This window comes from Garra rufa, chromosome 9 (assembly GCF_049309525.1).
Source record: "Garra rufa chromosome 9, GarRuf1.0, whole genome shotgun sequence".
Taxonomy (NCBI): Eukaryota; Metazoa; Chordata; class Actinopteri; order Cypriniformes; family Cyprinidae; genus Garra; species Garra rufa.
In genome coordinates this window covers 47,043,806-47,070,037 of record NC_133369.1, presented here as the reverse complement: position 1 = coordinate 47,070,037, position 26,232 = coordinate 47,043,806, and the positions used below count along the sequence as shown (strand labels likewise).

The 26,232-nt window shown below is 34.3% G+C and overlaps 1 protein-coding gene across 1 annotated transcript in view; it reads left to right on the top strand.

Moving 5' to 3' along the window:
• ascc3 (activating signal cointegrator 1 complex subunit 3) overlaps positions 1–26,232 on the top strand; it is a 299,957-nt gene that overhangs the window by 193,987 nt on the left and 79,738 nt on the right. Inside the window, exon 11 of the mRNA XM_073847875.1 lies at positions 6,913–7,047. Coding sequence (XP_073703976.1) covers positions 6,913–7,047 — 135 coding nt within the window. The remainder of the gene's footprint in view (positions 1–6,912; positions 7,048–26,232) is intronic.

Below are 26,232 nucleotides of genomic sequence, written 5' to 3'. Positions count from 1 at the left end.
CACCCTGCGGCTCGTGATGATACATTGATGTCCTAAGACACGAAATGATCATTTTTTGCGAGAAACTGAACAGTATTTATATAATTTTTTACCTTGGATGGTTTTCCTAATACAAGGAGCTGACTATTTTTCTAATGTGCAACATAAAGAGATTGTTTTGGGCCATAAAATAAATGTCAATTTTGTTACCAATATTTCCAAAATATCTTGTGTTCCACAGAAGAAAGTCATAATGGTTTAAAATGACGAAGGTGAGTAAATGACATATTTTTTAGTTTTGAAGCAACTACCGATTTAAATAAAAATATGACAATTTCAATAATTTCAATCAGTAATTTACACTTAATTAAATGTTTGATAAATCAATTAAGATATAGCTCTTCCATAACAAGAATAGCAAAAATACAATAGTCAAAAAAAAAAAAAAAAAAAAGATGTCTCACACAGTTTGGTTTTTGGTGAACTAATCTATTTTTTACAGGGTTTCTGTAGATATGAATAAGTGGAATTTAAGACTTTTTAAGACCTTTTTAATACCACCTTATATGAATTTTAAGACCTAAACCTGTAATGCAAATACACATTATATTACATACATATGTAATATTTAATGTGTTTAATGTAAAAAGTAAACAAAATTTCATGGCTGTCATAAATTATATGTATTACTATGATATACAGTGAACCTGTCATATCAGTTCACAAATTAGTGAAACTCACTAATAAAAGGCCTTAAAAAGTCTTAAAATGTCTTAAATTTAGATTTGATGGGTCTTAAATAGTTTTGGTCACATTCTGCTAAAATATCTAGAGGACTGAAGATATAGTTTAAAAGCCTTCGGAATAGTTTAAAATGTTATATATTTTTTTTACTTGCCCGACTGGACAAACAGCCTGATTAAAACTGAAGTGACAAAAATAACCAGCGAAGCATCAAAACGCAAGAAAGATTCTTCCTATTTTAATACATTAAACGTAAACAGTGATTGATAATGGATAGTGTATTTCTGGTATCAAAATCGAGCTGCTCGTCTCTTTGTGAGAGACTTTAAAACAAATGAGCGTAACAGCACACATAAAGAAACTCTGAAGAAACACACTGAAGAAAAAATTCAAAATGTGTAGTTTATTTATAACATGACATAATTAAGTAATAATATAATATTCTCACGATTGCAAATGTTACATTGATTTTAGTTCAATAAACTAGTAGTTAGTCAAGCAGTTAAGTTACTTACATTTAGACAAAATATTTTCTGTTTTTTTTTTTTTTTGTTGTTGTTTCTGTTTCACCAATGAAAATAGTTCCAAACAAGGATCACAGCAGAAGTATAACACATTTTTTTGTTTTGGATTTGCTACTAAATGATTCAGCGTTTTGCACGAATCAGTTGAAATAACTCAATAACTCACTCTTTAAGTGACTTACTGCCATCTACTGGTAGTTTAGTATGTTTAAAAGTATGCACCCCCCTCCCAACATTCATTCAATATTCATAAATGTATTTAAAACATTAATCTCATAACATAATTTATTGCATTTTTAATATTGCAGTGTACATTATGTAATCTGACTGCTAACAGCCCTATAAAATTTATTGATAAATTGTAATGAATTCAAAGGTGATGCATACATTCCAAAAGTAAAAAAAAAAAAAAAAAATAAAAATAGGCCTTTATGAAGGTTAATAAAATATGCAGATTTAAGTATGTAAAAGTTGATAGAGCACTGATGAAAATATTGCTTCAGAATAAATTGTTTACACCACCAAAAATCTCTAAGTGGTACTTTTTATGGGGATATTTTGTATGGAATATTATCTGCTGATATGAAAATTTCACTGTATATCATAGTAATAAATATAATTTATGACAGCCATTATTATTTTTATTTTTTTTTACTTTTTACATTAAACACATTAAATGTATGTAATATAATGTGTATTTACATTACAGGTTTCTTAAAATTCATATAAGGTGGTATTAAAAAGGTCTTAAAAAGTATTACATTTCACTTGTTCATATCTGCAGAAACCCTGTAACAAATAGATTAATTCACCAAAAACCAAACCGTGTGAGACAATTGTATTTTAGTTTTTCTTGTTATGGAACAGCTATGCATTTTTTAATTGATTAATCGAACATTTAATTAGGTGTAAATTACTGATTGAAATTATTGAAATTATATTTTTATTTAAATCGGTAGTTGCTTCAAAACTAAAAATTATATTATTTACTCACCTTCGTCATTTTAAACCGTTATGACTTTCTTCTGTGGAACACAAGATATTTCAAGAAATATTGGTAACAAAATTGACACCCATTTTATGGCCAAAAAAATCTCTTTATGTTGCACATTAGAAAAAAATTTTCTAGGAATGCACGATATTTATCGGACAGATAAATTATCGACCGATATGGGTAAAAATTACGTCATTTTTATTGCTCCGATAAATAAATGAAATCCGATCCGATAAAGTACTCTTGCTGGTAAATCAATCAATCAGTCTGGTTTATCTGAGATTCATCTGCTTTCCGAGTGCAAGTATTTGCAGTGACTCTTGGATTTTGTTGCGTTTAATACGTCATCATCTGTGTCGTCGTCATCGTCTTCGCCGGTCTGGAAGTTTTTGGCGGTGGTAGAGGACGACGATGCTATTGCTATTTGCAACAAGTTTAGCAAGTATTCCGAGAGGAGGTAAAAAGCCGTCAAGTTTTAACACAACAAATCTTATATCTCACTTCAGAGGTCGTCATCGCGGTGAATCTGTTTTAGGGGCCGTTCACTTTCTTTCCAAACCGCTCTGTAGCTTGCTCTCTCATGGCGTCTGCCGTTGCTAAGCAACCATGACCTGCGCTCTTCATAAAGAGGCGGAAGTTTCAGCAAAGGATAAATGGATTTTCAGCATTAAAAATCGCTTGCAGTAGCTCTGTTATTAAATTTATTTAAAAATGCTTATTCCTGTACAGCTGTGATAAGCTGTTTCTCCACCTTGGCAGTGCTTTCAATGTTATTAAGGGAAAGGGTGAAGCTGATTGTTTGGTTCATGTCACATGACCTGCGTTGGGCTTGCAGCATTCTGAAAAGTTGAGATGTTTTTATATCAATTCTGATGTTTTGTGTGAATGTGATGCACACATTCATAATATGATCAATAAGAATGGACTACACGTAAGCTTTAAAGGACATTTGGACATCTGACGTTAGTCCATGATGCACTTTTCATTTTTTCCAGGTTGACAAATGTCAAAGCATTTTATTTATTTAGAATTGTGGTGCCTTTCACAAAAAATAAAAACATTTTTGAAGAGTCAGGACTGATGTTTGTGTTCTATGATTGTTTGACCCAGATATATAATATACATTTCATTAGTTTATCTTAGATTTTGTATTCTCCTGGGTGCACAAAATGATCATATAAAAATATGAATGTATTGGGTATTGGTATCGGTATCGGCCACAAGAAGGACTTAATTATCGGCTATCGGTATCGGTAAAAAATTATCATATCGTGCATCCCTAATTTTTTCACATTTTTTCTTTTCCTCTAGCGTCTCCCACACGTCAGTTCTTTTCAGTTAAAGGACAGTGAGAACACAGAGAGAGAGAGAGGTCTTTTGCCATCTCATAACTGTCTTGTTTTTCTGTTATTGATTGTTTTTGTCTGGCGTATTGACTGCTTTGCAAGGGCAGCCTCAGTGTAATAGGAAAATTACAACCCTCTTTTGTCCTTTGACTAATATGGCACGTAGATGCCGCTCTGCCCTTCTGCACATCTGATGCTTGACAGTCTGAGAAAGAACAATCCAGAACAGACATGTTTGTGTTTTTGGATGTAATAGACCCGGCATATTACTGAGTTTGTAACGATGGAAAAAAGTGTTGCATTCAGTACTGAAAAGTACAGTATTGATAAGCGGTTCAGTGCAGTGGCAAGGCCAGAAAGTGTGTGGATAATGTGAAATAGGATGTACATTTATTCTGTGCATCTTTATCCAGTGGTAGTATTTAAAAATGTATCAGTTTGGGTTTTTGAATGAGCGAATTAAAGCATTGTGTCTTGAGTTTCAAGTAGTTCCCTACTTTGGGTTTACACAACAACGATGTGCTAAAATGTTTTTCCTTTGCAATTTTCCCGTACAGACAACCACATCGTCCGAATTTGCAAAAACAACTTAAAATGCTGTTTTAAGCATGCCAGGCCAGTAGTTGACATTGGCACTTTGTAAAGAAACATTATGCATACATTTAACATGCATGAAAATGGCATCACTGTTCACAAATGTGTGTTTTTGTAGTTTACACAGATACAATAACAGAAATTTGTTTTCAAAAATGTACACTTTAAAACTTGTTTTCTAACGTCTGCATTTTTAGGCCCACAAAATGCTGTTGTTGTGTAAATGAAAGGCCTAAATGCAAAAAAAAAAAAAGTGTTCTGTTTTTGTCAGAGCCAAGAGTCAAGTCATTTTCATCCACAGAAAGGAACAACATCATGAAACATTAATTCTGGCCAAATTCAGAGACACAAAGCCATTAAAGCATCAGACTTAGACTTTTTTCAAACATTTTACAGCTACAACCGATGTTTTCATTAATTATCAAACATTATTTTCACTCTCCTTTAAAACCAAACCAACAAACAAAATTAGGGTGACGGCATCAAATTTGAAACAATACATTTTAAAACATATTTAATTATAATGAACTTTGAGGGAATCAAACTTTCATCAAAAACCGAGGCAAAACCACATGATTTAGATACATTATCTGCAGTGCATTTATATTAATAGCAGCGCTTGAGAGTTTGGAAGCCTATTTCCGTCATTGAATAAAAAATAGAAAAAGGGTATTGTGACTTTTTATCTCACAATTCTGCCTTTTTTTTTCAGAATTAAAAGATATAAACTTGCAGTTACAAGTTACAAAGTCAGAATTGCCAGATATAAACTCATAATTGAAATTATTAACAAAGTCAGAATAATGAGATAAAACTCTTGCAATTGCAAGTTATAAAGTCAGAGTCAGTTCACAATTTTTTTTTAGCAATTCTGACCTTATAACTCACAATTGTAAGTTATAAAGTCAGAAATATGAAAGATAAACTCACAGTTCTGTCTTTTTTCTCAAAATTGCATGATAATAATTCACAATTGTGAGTTATATAGTCAGAATTGCAAAAGATAAACTCACAATACTGTCTTTTGTCTCAGAATTGCGTAATATAAACTCACAATTGTGAGAAATAATTACAAGATAAAAACTCCCAATTCAGATTTTTTTTCTCTCACAAATGCGAGTTTGTATCTCAAACTCGCATTTGACTTTTGCAATCATTCAATTCAGACTTTTTTTTTAGCAATTCTGACTTAATAACTCACAATTGTGAGTTATAAAGTCAGCATTGCAAAAGATAAACTCACAATACTGTCTTTTTCTCAGAATTGCATGATATAAACTCACAATTGCGATAAATAAAGTTAGAATTGCAAGATAAAAACATAAAAATTCTGACTTTCCTTGCAAAAATTTTTACTTTTTCTCGCAATTGCAAGTTTATACTTTGTACCTTTTTTTTTTAGCAATTCTGACTTAACTCTCAATTGTGAAAGGTAAACTTACAATTGTGAGAAATAAAGTCAGAATTGTAAGTTAAAAACTCACAATTCTGACGTTTTTCTCATAAATGTGAGTTTGTATCTCACAATTCAGACTTTTTCCTTGCAATTGGAAATTTATATCTTGCAATTCAGGCTTCTTTTTAATATATAAACTCTGAATATATAAACAATTTTGAGGGGGAGAGGGGGTTCTCAGAATTGCGAGTTTATATCTCACAGTTCTTACTTTCTTTCAGAATTGCATGATATTATGTCTCAATTTTGGCTAAAAAAGATGCAGTAATTGCATCTTTTTATCTTACAATTCTGACTTTTTTTTGCGAGACCCCCAATTCTGAGAAATATGTTAGAATTGTGAGTTTATATCTTGAAATTCTGACTTTATTTCTCAGAATTGAGTTTATATCTCACAATTCTGGAAAAAAAAAGTCGGAATTGTGAAATAATCGCAAATATATTTTTTAATTTTATTTAGTGCCAGAATTGGGCTTCCATATGTGAGCCACTTGAGGCACAAAATAAAATTATGTATTTGTAAAAATACTCTGTATTCTGGCTGTTTTGATTGGGTGGATCATTATGTAATGTAAGTATGAAGTTGTTAGCTTAGCAACATTTACTAACATCAGGCTCTAAGGGAAGTATCGTTCACACTTAAAGGAGTAGATCACTTTCAGAACAAAAATTTACAGGTAATGTACTCACCCCCTTGTCAGCCAAGATGTTCATGTCTTTCTTTCTTCAGTTGTGAAGAAATGTTTTTTTTTTTTTTTTTTTTTTTAGGAAAACATTTCAGGATTTCTCTCCATATAATGGACTTCTATTGTGCCCCCGAGTTTGAACTTCCAAAATGCAGTTTAAATGCAGCTTCAAAAGGCTCTAAACGATCCCAGGGTCTTATCTAGCAAAACGATTGGTTATTTTCTAAAAACATTTACAACTTCTATACTTGTCAATTTTTTTTTTTAAATATTATATATAAATATTATATATAGAAGTCCATTATATGGAGAGAAATCCTGAAATGTTTTACTCAAAAAACAATTTCCTTACGACTGAAGAAAGAAAAGACATGCACATCTTGGATGACAAGGGGGTGAGTACATTATCTGTACATTTTTGTTCTGAAAGTGAACTACTCCTTTAAGCAGCACAAATTCCTGCCTATGTAGAGTGCTTGAGTTAAGTCACTTATGAGGTTCATTTGTGGTCAGGCAGGTCACTGTCAGTTGATTTTCAGACCCCAAACGTAACCTAACCAAGTGCCGCTGTACTATCTGTTTGTTTTAGGTGATGGTGTTTGTACATGCTCGCAACTCCACCGTCCGCACCGCCATGAGTCTGACCGAGATGGCCAAGAACCGAGGAGAGCTGTCGTTCTTTCAGGTCGACCACGGTCCAGACTACGGCCAGTGTGAGAAACAGGTAAACACAGCTTGCAGCACACATCAAAGTACGATTTCACATTCCCATTTTCACCATTATAGTTTGGCGCAAGGGTCTGTTTAAAGATCCACGTTTTTTTTTTTTTTTTTGGACAGTTAACGCCTCGGATCTGAGGATAAATAGAATAATCTCTTCAGCGTTCGCTTTCCTACGTATTTTATACCCATCATAGACCACCTTCGTCGCACTTCTGCTTAAGACAAAGAAATTCAGAGCGGGCTCTCCTCTGCCGGCCTCGGACGCAGCCAAACAAAGCGGTGTTATTTATGAGCAGTTATTCACCGGCTCTGCAGGAGAGAAAAGTGAGAGAAATTGAGGTCAGTCACCTATGCTAGCAGCGGCGCTTTCTGAGAGAATGGTAAACACAGGCGGGAGACGTACCTGTGAGGGCCGAACGGGTGCGGACGCTTTGAAATGAAACCTGAAGGCGATGCAGCACTAAACTTTTGGATGCTGCCCTATTAGCTGGAGTGGGTGTGCAATTAGAGCCCCCGCAGAGGCTGACATTCAAACGCCGCTCGAGTGTGCCGTCCAGCTGCTGCATTTGAAGATGCACTTAGACGCACTAGACGAGACCAGAGCCCATTCATATGCGCTTTACGTTTTGTCAGAGGAATTGCACCGCACTTTAATTCTTGGAAAATGTTTTTAAAGGTTCCAGCGAGCCCACTTGTGATGTCAGTCAAGGTTTCTTGCATCAACAAAAGGCATAATTTTGATTCAAATTTGAAAGGATTTTACACCCTTTCTCTGACCCTTAGGACCTGACATATTTTTCTTTTCTCCACACATTTTGATTTGGATGAAAAGGAGGAGGCAGAACATTGTAGATGCTCCTTTCCAAAAAAAGAAAAAAAAATCATATAATCTGTTCATATTATTTTAGTGCTACTGTATCTTTAAGACTTCTGTAAATTACCAATCTTATTACCAACATGTCATTCATAAAAGCAAAAGAGGTTTCTAAACCCTTAATAGGCGTTGATGTGTTGATGTATTTTCTCCTCCCATTTAATAGCCAGATAGACAAGCCATAGTAATAAAAATGACATATACTTTCTCTGACATTAGAGTAGATGGCATACTGAACTGTCATATATTAAAAAGAGGCTGCAAAATGTTAAAGATGTGTCCTTCCAAAGCATTGTCATGGAACATTTATTTAGTTATTTAGTTAGTTAAAAAGTTTTTTTTTTTTTTCCTGATTCAAATTGATTCAAATCTAGATTTAAATAAGATTCATATGATTGGAAATATTTCAAGTGCATGTCAATTTTTTTAAGGTTAAATCTCAACTAATGCTGTAAATTGTACAGTAAAAAAAAATCTGAATTTGTTTAAATTATTTGTCTGATCACACTTAAAGGGGTCATTGGTTGCCCATTTTCCACAAGTTCATTTAGGATTCTTTAGGGTTTTCCTGAAAAGTCCTTAATATACTTTGGTTGAAAATTCTCAATAGTAGTGTAAAAAACTTTTACCTTGTCAAAATCAGCTCTGCAAAAAAGCAACTCATTCTACTGCATGTGCCTTTAAATGCAAATGAGCTCTGCTCGTCCCGCCCCTCTATGCCATGGGATTATGAGCCGTAATGTTTACTTTAGCGGCATTTAGCCGCGTTTAGTGGCAAAACTTGCCAACAAGCACATTATTAAGAAAGGCCATTTGCAAATATGCATAAAAAAACTTCTGCTGTGGGTGAAGCTGAATCACGAATGATTTAAACGAACATAGATGCATATGTCAATCGGGGATCAGCGCTTTCCTTTCAAAAACGAAAGTAATGTAAATCCTCTGGGTCTTCAGCGGCTCAGTAAATGATGATTGCTATGTTCATTATTACATCCAACAACAGAACACTTCAATCGCTCAATTGGAGACATTCTTGTCTTCCCCTGCACCTGAGTCGACACAATGGCGATCGGAGTTGGACTGTTTTTGCTCGATGAGGGCGGGTCTAAGGTAAGGCGCTCATGTCAATCAACTATCAAGGGAGCGGCCGACACACCAACAAGAAGCTTAGAATGACCTGATTTTAAAAAGGGGATATTACTTTTAAAGATTAAAGATTAAAGATTTTTATCATTGTAGGGTGGTTGGGTACACAAACTGCCAACACACATTATTGTTCAAGCAACATGTAAAAGTCAGTTTTGTATCCGATGACCCATTTAACATCTAAATATGTGAACATAAAATGTTTTCATTTTGAATCTCAAAATTAATGTAGAAACAACAAGGCATTATTTTAAATATTTGTTTTGGTAACACTTTTGTTTAGGGACCAATTCTCACTTTTAACTAGTTGCTTATTAGCATGCCTATTAGTAACATATTGGTGGTTTAGTAGTACTTAGCACATATTCTCCTACCCAATACCTAAACAAAGCAGCAGCAAATTAGGCGTTTATTGAGGCCCAGCCTCAATATGAAACCCAGCCCTAATGCTAACAAGTTTGTGGATTTGTTATCATAACCATGCAGATTTCTCAGTCTTTTATGTAGATTTGTGACACATCGCTGATGTATTCCAAGATTTTGTGTTTGTCACCATGTTATTGTGCTGTATAAGCAGTGGTGATGTTCACACAGGTCCAGTGGTTAGGACCGACAGCGATGGGGATATTGGTTCCACCTGCCTGGTGTTGACTCTGTCCAGGTTTCATTAGTTACACACTGGTGCTAGAAGAGCGTTAGGCCTCTGAAGAGGCCTGTGATAGATTTGACTGATCCAGACCTGTGCAGACAAACAGATGGATCAATAAACAGCTGGACTCGACCCACTGCTTCATCACCTCAGGTTCAGACTGCCTGTTTGAAACACAGGACTAGATGAATGCATGTGTGTGTCTATATAGAAATCTTAGCTTCATGTCTTAAACCCAAGAACGACGAGTGCGGTTTTTATGCATGAAATCTATCAGGCTGCTGTGGTAAACCATCTGCTAGCGGTGGGCGGTATGACCAAAATCTTATATCACGGTGTGAGTAATTTTATATATTTTATACGGTAACCATATATATAACGCAGAAATCCAACACAAAATGGTCTATAACACAACCATTATAATCAAGTGAATTGAATACTTTACAAATAAAACTCATTTGATTATTTTCTTTCTTGGTGCAACTTCAAAAACAGCTTCTAATAATGTAACTCTTGACTCAAGACTGTAATACATTGTTCTGTGTGAGTGTTTTTTCTATTTTATACTTCCAGAATAAAAAAATAAAAAAAATCCTGATAATTTTCTCACCCCCATGTCATCCAAGATGTTCATGTCTTTCTTTCTTTAGTTGCAACGAAATTACGTTTTTTGAGGAAAACATTCCAGGATTTTTTTTCTATATAGTGGACTTCAATAATTCGCAATGGTTTGAACTTCCAAATTGCAGTTTCAGTGCAGCTTCAAAGGACTCTATCTGTCTCAATCCTAGCAGAGGAATAAGGGTCTTATCCAGTGAAACAATCTGTCAGTTATATACTTTTTAGCCAAAAATGCTCGTCTTGCACTAGCTCTGCAATGTGCATGCATGTCTTCACGCATTGCGAAATCATGTTGAAAAAGTTCTTAGAAAATGTACAATTTGTTTCACTAGATAAAGCTTATTTCTTGGCTGGGATTGTGTAGAGCCCTTGGAAGCTGCACTGAAACTGCAGTTTAGAAGTTCAAACCGTTGGGAGCCATTGAAGTCCACCATATGGAGAAAAATCCTGGAATGTTTTCCTCAAAAAGCTTAATTTCATTGCGACTGAAGAAAGACAGACATGAACAGCTTGGATGACATAGGGGTGAGTAAATAATCAGGAAATTTTTATTCTGTGAGTGAACTTCTCCTTTAATTCTCCAAGTTATGACGCCCACAACAGATGAGAGCAGTGCGTTGCCACATAAAATAACTAAGTAGCTCAAATTTAAATTAAATAAAGCTGCCTGCAATGGAGGTGCCTGTCTGCAACAGTTTGTATAGTTCATAGAAGTGTTGTCATACCCTGAAAATATTGATGTATGATACCATTTTCAATGCCACATGGAAAAATTTATAAAGACTTAAGGCCTGTTACTTGAACTGCACTTTTTTGTTGTTGTTACTATTATTATTTTTAATGATAACAATTGAAAATGGTTTGCTGTGCTTGTTTGTAGGGATGCAACTTTTAAATATAATAATATATAAATATAAATAATGTTTGTGCCATTTTAAAACGTCAAACAGCTGAGCTTTCTATGGTGGAAAACTGATTAAATTATTTTTATTTGTTGGCAAAATATTTGTAAATTCTTCTATGAAATATTTGGTGAATTTCAAAATGTGTTATGAGCAACACCATCTCACAACACTCGCAGAGATGAAGATTGTGTATTATTATTTGTGATTGTGTATATTATGTTTATATATTCATTTAGAAATTAATTTTAGATTTGTTCAATGCACTAAGTAGGGCTGTAATGATTCCTCGATTCGAGTACTCAATTAAAAAAAATCCTTGATTTACATTCTGCCCGTGTCGAGTAACCGAAAAGTGGCACATTCCATGGATTAGTATCCATAAAAGGCATTATTAGACTGTTTTTCAAGGCTGCATGATATAATAAACACATTTAAAAATCATAATATAGCATAATGCTATTGTGAATTCACAAAGGCTGTGATTCAATTAAATAAATAATTAAGAAAGGGTTTGGGTTTATTACATTTATTTGGGAGTGCAAAGTGCACCATTTCATCAGAAAGACCAAGAATACGTCATTATCTTTCTTAATATGCTAACTGTTCATCGCAATTTATAAAAAAACTCTTTCTCTGAGTTTAATTTCTTGAATATGTCTAGGTATTTAAGAAATTACAGTGGCATTTCTGTCATAAAAAATGGCCAAATATTAAGGATTAAGTAGACATTTTAATTAAATGTTTAATCAACATTAAACAAGGATTAGATTGCACTGTAAAGTGTAAAAACAATCATCAAGCCATTGGCGCCCTCTGCAGATATTTGTTATAATGTGTAATGTACAGTAGCTATATTTTTTTATAATACATTATGTATTTGAACAGTTTTGTTTAGTAAAACAAATTGTTATTGCCTCATTGCAATTATATATGTATTTTAAATCATGTTAAAGCCTTAGGTCTTTTATCACTACAAAAATGCAATTATAATTACCTGATTACTTGATTAATCGTCAGAATAATTGGCCCATTACTCGATTACTAAAATAATCATTAGTCACAGGCATAGCACTAAACCATACATTGATTTTAATTTTATTTAAATTAACCATTTAGCTCTGGCTATAAGTATAAAGTTTTAACAGTCATTCTAATTCTAGAATAAAAGCAAAGTCCACACCACAGCTATAATAACAGTAATAACACTGAGGAATTATATTGTTGCAATCACTTATCACTTTCAGAACAGTTTTTCCAGCTGAGCAAAATAACTGCAGCATTGGCTTAAAATAACACATTGGCCTGGTTTCAGAGACAGGGCTTAGATTAAGCCAAGGATTAGACCTTAGTTAAATTATTATTTTAATATTCCTTAGAAATAAAACATAGCTGGTGTGTGCATCTTGATACAAATCAATGGCACTGATATACTTTAAGATATGTCAGTGGAACTTTGCTTTCAATTAAGACAACTCAAACATGCATTTTAGTCTGTCAAACCGGGTAATTATCATGCATTAGTGTGCATGATAATATAGTTATCATTATAGTTATCATTCTTGGTGTGAACAAGCCTTTCAGGAAGTACTTTTTGTGAGTGTGTGTTATAGATGAGTTGTGGAATAGGTACACGCAAAGAGGTGGAAGCATGGCTCTCTCGAGACTGCAGTCACACTATTACTCCATATTTAAATCTCCCAGCAGAAGGTGGAGTGATACATTTAGTAACCTATCTGTGCGTCCCGCGGGCTCTGCCAAGACAGATGCCGTCTTTAATCCACACCCCATTTATGTGAAGCAGATATTAAATACATGAGGCCGTAGTGTTCTCCTCAAAGCCACTGCTAAGGCAAAAATAGGTTTTGTATTATAAATAACATAAATGCAACATTATTTTGTGAGTAGAAGATGGCTGCTATGTGCAAGGTTTTTTTTATTATTATTTATTTATTTATTTATTTTTATAAAGTGTTACACAACTGCGCTGCTCGAAATAGGTAACTGATTACGCTGTAGCCCCTATTGCGTCTGTATGTGTTCGTTCTTCTTCTTCTTGAATTGGGGTCTTTGGCAACCCTATGAACGGAACAAAGGAAAATTATGAAATTTGGCACACTTGTAATGATGGCCATGAATAGTGATCTGACCAATGTTGGGGTCTCTAGGACCAACTCTATAGCACCACCAGCAGTGGTACAAAACATTTCAACATTTAAATGTTTATAGCTCCTCAAGCTCTAATTCTAGAAAAACTTAGTACACCTGATTTCTCTCATCATGCTGATCACATGTATCACAGTATTCAGTTTTTTTGCTACTCCTCCTTCAAAATCGATCCAATTCTTCCCAAACGATGATCTTTGGACTGAGCTACGCGAATGTGACTTAACAGATTTCTTTATTCATTTTTGTTCAAAAGTTATGATTTTGAGATTGATCAGAAGCTATATCTCAGCCGAACTTTGATCAATTAAAATGAAACTTGGTATGCTTGATCAACACCATGACCTGAGGATCCATGCCAAATTTGGCAACAGCGCCACCTATGAGTCGTGAGATACTAAAAATGCACCTTTTTGCTTATAACTTTCAAACGGTCAGGAAATTATGTTCTTGGTGTCTGTGAATTCATTGGCTCATGCTGAATCTGAGGATATTAGTCGTGCCAGGAAATTTGACATAATTTGCAATATCTTTTGAACCTTTTGACATATGTACAAAAAAGAATCAATAGGGATCTTTGACAGAATGTCTCGAGGGTACCTGAGACCTTTGAACACAGCACCATTCACATTCATTCAATTTCTGCTGTTTTTGTTCTTCCTGCTCTGCACTGCGCTATGGTCCGTTTGGTGGCTTGGCCCCGTAATCACTGCTTTCAGCTATATTTCAAAATGTATCCCTGTTATTATAGTACAAATTTAGAAATTGTCACTTGTTGCTTTGTTTCTGTGTTGTGTTATAACATTAATAGCACTGATAAGGAAACGGAGTGATGTATTGATCACCCCAAAGAGCTCAGAGCCAGTAAGTGCCATTTAAGTGCTGTTTCTTTAAGGATTTTGCTGATATGTTGTAGAGTCTTTCTCTCCAGGAGGAAAAGGCCCAACTATGATACTTCTGATAAGCATTTAAGTCTGTTTGTGAGGACTGTGAGGGTAAAGTGTATTTCTGTGCACTGTAACATCACTATATCTCTGCTTAAACCTTAACACCACACACACACGGAAAGAGAGAGAGCTCTCAGTACCTTCTGATAACACAGCTTATTTACTTAGGAAAATCACCCCTCATTAATATTAATGCTCTCTTAATCTCGCATATGAATATGGAGGGGGATCACCTGTAAGGTCAGTTATATAAAGTGGGATTGTTTATAATTCTGTTAAAGTCAGAGGTGAGCATACTCCATAATGCTCATTAAAGCGCTTTATGTGCGTGTTTGAAGAAGCTGTCAATCAGGCTCAGATATCTTAATGCATCCTCTAAGATAAGAGCCTCTATAAGCGCTTTTTTCGCCCCTCTGACTCCAAATGCTTGCTGGTAAAGAGCAGGAATCTCTAATTGCGTGTGTATATGTTTGTGTGACATTAACAAGCTGGTTGAGCGCGTTTGTGAGTGTTAATACTAGTTAATCGGCTGCACAACAACAAAACCACAGCGTGTAGAAAAAAAAAAAACGAATCTGTTTGCTTGTATTATTTATGGTCACACTTTATTTTAAGATCCAGTTCTCGCTTTTAATAAACCATTAACTATGACTTATACCTCAATAAACTCCTAATTAATGCTTATTAACAGTAAGTAAGGTAGTTGTTAAATATTAGGTAGGATTAGGGTTATTTTTTGTAATGGTAAGAAAAGAAAAAAAAATATTTACTATATTTTTACATCTGTTCAAACTCACACTTCTTTCTCCTTTTTCTTTACATACATTTTTCTTTTTATTATTATCAATAATAGCAATGTGTACATACTGGATCTGCACAATAAATTATTCTTATTTCTTATTTATTTATTTAAAATTATTATTTTAAAAACATACAAAAAAAAAATTATTTTTTTAAAATGTTTTGTTTATATTTAATTTTATTCTGTTTTAAGTTGTATTTAATACTGTAACGACAAACCTGAATTTTCAGTCACGTGACAGTTTAGAAATCAGTCTAATATGCTGATTTGATGCTCAAGATTTTTTTATTATTAATTATTGTGAAAAACAATAGAATTTAAAATAGCTATTTTCTATTGTAATGTATGGATTTGATTGTTATTTAGGTTTTATTTTCTTCCAAGTTTGATTTAGAAATTATTATTTTTTTTTTTTTATGTACTATTTCTTTTTATTAGTGTTACGCACTTTTATTTTAGTTCTAAATATTATTTTTTATGCATTTATATATTTTTATTCATTTGTTTTTATGTACTTTTTTATTTTTTATTTTTTTTATATGTATTTAATTTATTTGTGTTTTATGTACTTGGATCTATGTATATTTATTTATTTAAATATTATGTAATTTTATTTTTTATTTGTGTTGTAAGTTTCTTTGATAAATATAATTTAATGTATAAACCTTTACTGTCAGTTTCTATATATCCATCTTTAATATTGATTTGATCAGTTTAATTTTTATTATTTTAATTATATCTATGTGTGTGTGTAATAAATAAAAAAATATATATAAATATATATTTTTTCTTAATTAATATTTTGTAAATTGTTGAAGTTTAGTGTAATATTTTCAATAACACTTTTCTGAGTGGCCATATTTTTGTGCTGACTCATGTGAATGTTACAGACAGGCACAAGAAGTCCATCTCTCAGGGTGATCTGCTTGAAGGACTCAACCTATTAATAGAAATGATGGATAGAGATCCTTTCACATGCCCTCTGACTATTCATATCCCATTCACTCGCCTTAAGCACAGAGCAGCCCATCAGTAACGCCACGCTACAGTATTCAGGAGACAGCCCCTGAGGTTATGTTTTCCCAACTATTATGTTTAGGTAGGCGGCACAAGACATACCAACATAACCAGCGCCATCATGATGAGTGATGTGCTTTACTGCGGATATGATCCCTTACCTTCAAAACCGCGTGTGCTTTATTGCAGTCAACTGATCTAGGTCACAGATCTATTGCAAATGCAAAGAATTAAATGCAACTAATAAAAATGTGCATTTATAATGTCGAAACATTGATTTATACTATTATTCTAACCATAAACAAAATGTATTTGAGGTAAAATAAATAAAAGGTACTCTGTTTCAGGGTCTTCCTCACTGATCTGTCTTGCGTTAAAAGCAGGACTTGGTTCAAACCCATCTGGTGACCCCTGTCCCGCTCTGTCATGCACCCAGAATTCACTCTTTTAGACTGGGAGCCCCTCCGTTACGCTCTTGCGGTCTCCCATATAGTTTTTTGCCCCTGCGTCAGATACTGCTCTCTCTCATCGGTGGATGAAAGGAGACACCTAGTGCTCGGACGAGCAATCCACATGAGCGGCACAAAAAAAAGAGACTGCACTGACGGATCACAGAAGTGTGTGCCGATGATTAAAGCGGTGGAATGGCGTCATGGCAGTCTGTGGAATCTGGCACGGACTGATCGGTGGGAGCTGTGAGGGATTTTTTTCTTTCCTTCTCTGTGAAGGAAACATCAAGTATGACAGCAGGCCGTCTCTTAGACGGGAGAGTTTCTCTTTCTGTCTTCTGAGCCCCCTTGGCCTCATGGGACAGGTCTGCAAGATTTAGCTCATTAATTTCTATTGTTTGCGCTTTCAACTATTTTTAACTTCTCTCTCCTGTGAGGATGTCGTTATTCAGCGCAGGACAAAAAGGCTTTGTTGTCTTGTCGGCACAATTAAGACAACCAAACGTTCAGCCAGTCTCGCCGAAAGCATTCGGAAGTAGAGCACTTCCAGGAATGCAGGAATGCACTTTGGTTTTAATGTATTTGTTAATGTTTTGTATTAATGTATTAAATAATGGGAAATCATATATTTTTTTAACACATATCATTGCCGTTTTTCATTTACTTTTTATTCTTTTCTCATTTTTCGTTTGACCTCTTTTCCGATTTTCTTTCCTCGTCTCCCATATTTCATTTGCCCTTTTTTTTTTTTTTAGTTTGAACTATTTGTGTTATTATTTTTTCTCTTTCCTTAACTTAATTTTCTGGACCTCTTTTCTTCTTTTTTCCTTTCCTTTTCCTTTATTCTTTTTCAGGTTTTGTTTCTTATTTCTTACTGCTTTTATTTTACTTCCTTACTCCATCTTCATTCCTTGTTATTTTCATTAACTCTTTCCATTATTCCTTTCCTTTCCTCCATTTCAGTTTTTTCTTCTGCATTCTGCATTCTGCTTTTCCCAACTTCATTCCTTGTTATTCTCATGATCTTTTTCCTTCTTTTTCCCCCTTTCCTTTCCTTTCCTTTCCTTTCCTTTAATTTCCTTTCCTTTCCTTTTATTTTCCTTTCCTTTCTTTTCCTTTCCTCCGTTTCTGATTTTTCTTTTTCCTAACTGCTTTAATTTTACATTCTTTTTCCATCTTCATTCCTTGTTATTCTCATGATCTCTTTCCTTTTCCCCCCTTTCCTTTCCTTTTTCCTTTCCTTTCCTTTCCTTTATCTTTCCTGTCCTTTCCTTTTCTTTCCTGTCCTTTCCTTTTCTTTCCTGTCCTTTCCTGTCCTTTCCTCCATTTCTGTTTTTTCTTTTTCCTAACTGCTTTAATTTTACATTCTTTTCCCATCTTCATTCCTTGTTATTCTCATGATCTTTTTCCTTCTTTTCCCCCCTTTCCTTTCCTTTCCTTTCCTTTAATTTCCTTTCCTTTCCTTTTATTTTCCTTTCCTTTCTTTTCCTTTCCTCCGTTTCTGATTTTTCTTTTTCCTAACTGCTTTAATTTTACATTCTTTTTCCATCTTCATTCCTTGTTATTCTCATGATCTCTTTCCTTTCCCCCCCTTTCCTTTCCTTTTTCCTTTCATTTCCTTTCCTTTCCTTTCCTTTATCTTTCCTGTCCTTTTTCTTTCCTGTCCTTTCCTTTTCTTTCCTGTCCTTTCCTCCATTTCTGTTTTTTCTTTTTCCTAACTGCTTTAATTTTACATTCTTTTCCCATCTTCATTCCTTGTTATTCTCATGAACTCTTTCCTTCTTTTTCCCCTTTCCTTTCCTTTCCTTTCCTTTCCTTTCCTTTCCTTTCCTTTCCCTCCGTTTCTGATTCTTCTTTTTCCTAACTGCTTTAATTTGACATTCTTTTTCCATCTTCATTCCTTGTTATTCTCATGATCTCTTTCCTTTCCCCCCTTTCCTCTCCTTTCCTCTCCTTTCCTTTCCTTTCCTTTCCTTTCTCTTCCCTGCCCTTTTTTCTTTTTCTTTCCTGTCCTTTCCTTTTCTTTCCTGTCCTTTCCTTTTCTTTCATGTCCTTTCCTTTTCTTTCATGTCCTTTCCTCCGTTTCTGTTTTTTCTTTTTCCTAACTGCTTTAATTTTACATTCTTTTCCCATCTTCATTCCTTGTTATTCTCATGAACTCTTTCCTTCTTTTTCCCCTTTCCTTTCCTTTCCTTTCCTTCCCTTTTATTTTCCTTTCTTTTCCTTTCCTCCGTTTCTGATTCTTCTTTTTCCTAACTGCTTTAATTTGACATTCTTTTCCCATTTCCATTCCTTGTTATTCTCATGATCTCTTTCCTTTTTCCCCCTTTCCTTTCCTTTCCTTTCCTTTCCTTTCCTTTCCTTTCCTTTCCTTTCCTTTCCTTTCCTTTCCTTTCCTTTCCTTTCCCTCATTGTTTCACTTTCCACTTCCTTTTAAGTTCCCTTATTTTTTTTAATTCCCTTTACTTTCTGTTCTATTTTGCTTTCCTTTTACTTTTTCCTTGTCCCAATTTTTACTTGTAGTTTCCAATTCCTTTTCACTTTTTTAATGTTACACATTTTCATCGCTTTGCTTTTTTCACTCCTTCTTCCTGATTTCCTTTACTTTCTGTTCCTTTTTGCTTCCCTTTTCCTGTTTCCCTATTTTATCTCCTTTCTTTCCACTTCTATTTTTTTGCTTTCCTTTTCATTTCCATTTTTCCCATTGTTTTAGCCCTTCCAAAGCCCTTCTTTTTTTCCCTTCTCTTCCCTTGAATAAACTAAACCAAATATCAGCATTTGTAAGACAATACTAATCAAGTTGTGCATCTTTTTTTTATCACTATAATTACTTGGCCTGTGTTTGGCCAATGTGACTATTACCCAGGAAATGACTTTAAGCTGTCTGTTTAAAGAAGTACTCAGTGTTTAATGCTCCATCATTATTGAAATTCAGCTAAAAGATGCATTTGTAACCAAACTGATAGTATCTTGTCAGCATTTTCAAATACAGAGATGCAGCAGAAGGGGTGGAATGGACATTGCTAAAGCTAAGAAAATTACCATGTGTCAGTGGGAATGAAAGAGATTGTGGAAAAGAAAGGATTTGAGTGTCAGGTCAAATGCTCTGTAAATGTCCGTCAAAGTGGATGCAATAAGACCCGTAATGTGTTGAGATCTCATGATCTCATTTAGGCAGTGCTCATTTTATTTTATATATATATATATATATATATATATATATATATATATATATATATATATATATACAGATTCTGAGCGTCATTTGAGAAGCAGAGGTCATTGTGTTTTCAATGGCCACAGGCTGCTCGCTCAGATCTCGTCCCGTCTCAGTATCCATATCACCCCAGAGGTGCGTGCCGTGTCTCCGTGCGGTATGGCTACTGTCTGCTTGTGTTAAGGCAAAGTAATGGCTAATCAGCGCTGTCTGCTGTGGCCGGTGGAAGGCAGCCCTGGCTTCTGCTTAGCGCGCAAGGAAATAATCTCTCTTCAGCGGCCCTTAATCAGCCTTGATCAGAGAGCCGATGCGCTGCCATCTTGAATCCAACCTCTGAACGTGAGCGCCTGCCCCAGCCTCACTTTAACTTACGCTCAGAGAGCGCAGCATTAATACTCTGTGACACCTCAAAGCAAACCTTAGCGTTTCAATTAGAGCCTCCTGTGAGCCTCGCGGTGCCCTGGAGAACGTATGCCACTCCTCTCCATCTCAAACACTCTCTTGCTTGCATTTCATTGGGTATTTCTCTTGTTTACCTTTTTATTCATTGTGATTACTGATTTTTCACTGTGATGCGTTTTCTGCTGCTGGTGAGTATAGGAAATATGTGATGTGTTTAGAAAGAGTAAAACAGAGCTGCTTTACATTCTGGGCATATTACGGTTGAGGTAAACAAATCATATGTTTGTTGAATCCCGATCCATGTTTTTAGCATTCTCATCTGGCAGCCAGGAGAAAATTTAACTTTGCATCACATAAAAAAAATGACTATTAAAATCGAAAATAGTTACTTAAAATTATAGTAGTAATTTTTTACAGCATTACTGATCTTACTGTATTTTCAAATACCATGCATTTGTGCACATACGATTTAACTTCATTAAAAATAATAAGAATAATAAAAACAATTAAAAAAATTATTGACATGCTGACATAATGAATAGTACTTCTTCTTGTGCACGACTTAGTTTGATTCAGGTGAAAGTTTTCTACCGTATTCACTATAGTAAAACCAAACTGGCTAAAATATACCCAAATACAGATGAAACATGTGATCGTTGCAATGCAAGTAAGGCTGATCTAACTCATATGTTCTGGTCATGTTCTAAACTGAGACAAATTTGGCTTTCAATATTTGACATTTTAAACTCTGCATTTAATTTAAGAATTCACCCTAACCCAATAATGGCTTTGTTTGGTGTCACAAGTGACGACATTCACATAACTAAAGAAAAAGAAAATGCCCTGGCATTTGCAACATTAATAGCTAGAAGAAGAATTCTTTTAGAATGGAAATCAGCAGTGGCACTTAAACTGTCACTATGGCTTAGTGATATAATGTCATTTCTAAAAATCATGGGATCCTTATAATAATATAATAATTTATATCAAGAAGAATGTACTCCTCCAACTTTGAGCCCCATCCTCGTCCCCAAAACTGATATCTGATAAATAATTAGTTCATTTATTTATTTATTTATTTTCCTTTGTTTTGTTTTACTCAGTTTTCTGTTGGAATTGATTTTGTGGGTAAAAAGCGAAAAATGAATGCCTTTGCCAGTGTTTCTAATACTGAATGCTTTCAATGTACCTTGTTCTGATAAAAATATATAAAAAAAAGAATTATTATTATTATTTACATGCTACAACCAGTGGATTTTGACATGAGATTATGAGTTTGATATAACATGAGTCTAAATAAATGATGAAATAATTAAATTTTTGGGTGAACTATTACTGTAAACTTACACTATGAAACGTTTATGCTCTCAGTTAACATCTGTTATTTAAACAAAAAATGGCAAGCTATTCACAGGAGATTTTTTTTAAAGTAATTATCAACCCTCTGAAAGAGCTTACTTGTCTAACAAAAAAAAAAAATGCAATCTCTGGATCAGTCTTAAATCCCTTCAGATCTTGAAGATGGTGCCACCTCTAGAAACCCATGCTGATATTGATTCTTGTTTTACACTAGGCTCTGTTGCTTTCCCTTTTTGCTTGTCCCTTCAAGGTTGTTTTTTGAAGGGACAAGCAAGGTTTCAGGGTTTAAGTTTTGTGTGCGTGTGCGTGTGTGTGTGTGTGTGTGTGTGTGTGTGTGTGTTGACAACAAATGATTGTCTAAAAGGTCAGTAAAGGTTGCCGTTTGGAATGATCCATGATAATTTACACAACTGCTTCCTTAAATTGTAGACATAAGCTGAATATGCAAGAAAGCAAAAACAGCTGGCGTAAATTTCCAAAATCAAAATCTTATTTTTAACAATTTAATATTTTATATTTTTCCACTGTAACATTTTATTGTCAAATTAACAGTAACTTACTAGCAACAATTATTCAGTAGTTACTGTATTTGTACCACAGTAAAATTGCTGTAAAACTAAGTACAGTAGTTTAAGTGGACTGTAATATAAAATTAGGCATTATATTGTTATTTTTTTATATTTTTTTATTTTGTTACAATTGCTTCACACCAACAGCCTTATTCAGACTTCTTTTTTTACATTTCATAGCTGATCTTCAATAAAACACACAGAATTACATATAGCCATATTAGTATATTAACCATGTTTTATCAATTTGCATAGTACAATTACAGCTAGTAAAATCACAGTAACAATTTGTGCAAGTGGAAAATAAATGGTGAAAATATAATGACAGTATACAATAGACATGACATACATATTGTCTAAAAATGTTTAAAGGAGAACTATTGCCAAAATGCAACCTGGGCTGTTTTTTTTTTTTTTTTTTTTTTTTTTTACTGTAAACGAAACAAACTTATATCTAAAAGCATAATTACGACAAATGAGCCGATTTGGGATTGGCCGTGATTTCGTTTTGTGGTCAATGGCCGGTGAATGGGAGTGCTAGGGGCATAAATTTGAGCGCATCAAAATCGATATTTTTACAACACTAAGAAGGCTCGACACACCATGAAACTTTGCTCGAAGTATCGCCTGGGTCTCTAAACATGAACTCGAGCATTGAGAACATTGTTTGTGTACACAGATTTTACTAAAAAGAAAGTTTTTGAACAACTCACTTTCACTGTTTGAGTTTCTGCTCGCAGCCGTCTTGCCAGTCAAGAGGTGTCGATCTCCGAATGCGAGGAGAGTAAAGATGGATAGCTCCTAAAGCATATTTCCATATAAATGCACGGCTAAATCGTTGTTTTGTCGCAAGTGAAAAATAATATTAACCTTCTAGTTGTAAAAAGAGCCTCATATAAGAAACATTAATATTTAAGAATCTCGCATTCGGAGATCGACACTTCTTGACTGGCAAGACGGGCGCAAGCGGAAACTCAAACAGTGAAAGTGAAACTTTCTTTTTAATAAACTCTGTGTACACAATGTTCTCAATGCTCGAGTTCATGTGTAGAGACCCAGGCGATACTTCGAGCAAAGTTTCATGGTGTGTCGAGCCTTCTTTGTGTTGTAAAAATATCGATTTTGATGCGCTCAAATTTATGCCCCTAGTACTCCCATTCACCGGCCACTGACCACAAAACGAAATCACGGTCAATCTCAAAAACGGCTCGTTTGTCGTAATTATGCTTTTAGATATAAGTTTGTCTCGTTTAAAGTAAAAAAAAAAAAAAAAAACAGCCCAGGTTGCATTTTGGCAATAGTTATCCTTTAATAGGGTCTTGTTTATCACAAGGACTATTCCCAAATAGTAATAAAATAATAGTTAGCACAGCTTTACCGGACAAGAGAACAAATTACACTAAAATAATAAATACATAATAAATCTCTTGTGGGCTTTCATCATCACGATGAGTCTGTCTCCGAACAGTTGCTCGAGGAGGTGTGTGATTGTTTTGTACAGTCATTTAGTGCTACTGTATTTAGAAATGCAGTAGGCTATTTGTATCCAGAATGAGACATGATACATTTCATTCAGGTGTCTGTTTCTTTCAACATACCTTCTGATGCTCATTCGTGTTTATTTTGTGCTGTAACTAGTAGTAAAGAGAAAAAGATGATTAGTTCACAAGGTGCTTGAACTGCGCTGCCTACATCGAACCTTCATGCCATGTCAAAAAGCATCAAAACCACATGTATGAATTTTGTTAAAATTAGAATTTAAAACCTGAAGCTTTGTTTTGTATCAAAAGTAACAGCATAAAGCTTATTGCAATTATTGGAGCATGGACTAAAAGCTTAAGTGTTGAGATTTAAGAATTAACATCAGTTCATTAAACTGAAGATCAGTATTGTCAGCCCAGACCTATTTAGTAGCCATATATCTATGCCATCCAGACAACCCTGGCAACCAAATAGCTAAAAAAAAAAAAAAACACTTAATCACCAACGCTTACCATTCTAATCTGTCTCTGATGTCTTTGCAACCATCCTGTTTTACATGGGCAAGCCACTTCACATGTTCAGACAATGTTAAATTCACACATTTGAAGTGGCCTCATGCTGGTAAAGAGCATAGATTGTGTGCTGGTGATGATATAAAATTGCATGACATAATATGACAATGATACAAAATGACATAACTGCTTCTTTGACTCTCACATCAGATGTAATTTAGCACTTTAGATTTCATATAGGGACCTGCATTTGAATTCAGAAAAATGACTCAAGATGTCGTTCCGTTACTGCTCCTGTCTTTGTCCCCTGAACGCCACAGGCCACATTAAAACAGAGAGCAGTGCTCTCATTATAGCTTTGATAGAATCCATGGATCCACAGAGACCAGCTGATTGGAGCCCTAAATTGACCTAGAGAAGAACAGAAATAGCAGAAGAGCTTTTTGGAGGTGAATTTCTTATGAAGGGGCAATTCATTAAAGCAGTGTAATGATCAGTTGTAAGCAACGAGACATTTATCTCAATAAGACAGGATGGCATTTTTATACCTGTCATTATGTAACAGATGAAAGCAGCTTGATTGGGAAACGCTGTAAATGCTATCATAAAGAACTTTTATATTTTGTCACTCAGCATATTGATCATCAGACATATGAAGATGGGAAAAAAAACACTTACTTACAGAGAGAACGTGGAGAAAGTACCACTCCAGAATTCTTAAACAATCAGAGGCAGACATTCAGTAAATCAGTAAATCCAGATAACCTCTTTAGGGCTTATCACACTTGTAATAGTTAACACTGGATCATATTAAACCTGGATAAACAGAATCACAGTAATGCAGGGTTAACAAATAATCCTATATATTCATAAATTGACATTTAACACACTATGTTCCTAAACCCTGGCTTTCTTTTTTGTATATTTACATTGTCATAATCCCTATTTGGACGGGACTAATTTGCTAAACTACATTTGAGTTTTAATTCTTATCACCCTATGTTTGCGATTTTCACGTACAAATTCAGACGGGACTAACATCTGAGATATGGTGTTTTCTAGACATTGCGTGAATCACACAAAGTGCATTTGTCTAACAATAATTTTGATTTATAATAACATTATACAAGTATCTTAACTGATGCTGATGTTAAAATGGCCAGTCCTAGCATTTTTTTTTTTTTTTTTGGTCCAATATATTGTGATAGGCAGCATGCATAAGATTGGTGAGCAAATTGTAGCTAAGGTAGGATAAAACATTTGAGGAGAAGCGCTGGGATAATGCAATATCAGCAATCACAGACATTCGTGTTCGGACGGGGTTAGATATCTCAGAGGAACATTGAGTTTGCCGAAAAACAGTAGGCAATTTGTGCTGGATTTTTTACCGAGGTTTAAAAAAAAAAAAAACACACATACTTGGCAGATTCACACGGGATTAAAATAGCAAAGTATGTCTGTGAAAAACAAATTTCTCTAACGTCCCAGTGGGAAAACGAATCTCGTCCGAATAGAGCTATTGATTGGACGAATGCGGCATGTGGAAAACACCACTAAACCAGCAGGGTTTCATAACTTTTTTTTTTTTTTTTTTTTTTTTTTTTTACCAGAATCAAAATTGAAGTTTTAGTTTAACTAAAAACAGAAACCAAAAATAAAGTTTATTAAATAAACAATCGATTAACCACATTTATTTAATAATTAACACTCAATTAAAACTCTTTTTATTTTAATATGAAGTTTCTACTCCATTTGGTTTGTTAAAATATAGACATTTAAACTTCACTGTAATAACTTTTTTTACAATAGATTTATTCAAACATTAATAATAAAAACAGAAATTGATGAATATGCGTTATTTTGATTTACTTATCAAAATGCTTCTCTCTAGAGTTATTTTTGTCCAGCTGGCTAATGAGTTTATAGACATTGAATGGCTTTCCTGAGGTAAATGTAATGTTAAGTGACATTGTTTACAAGCTGTTTTATTGATACACTAACTGAGTGATTATAGAGAGAGGGAGAGCGAGACAGAGCGAGAGAAGAGATTAAATGATTGGTTTGTGTGTGCT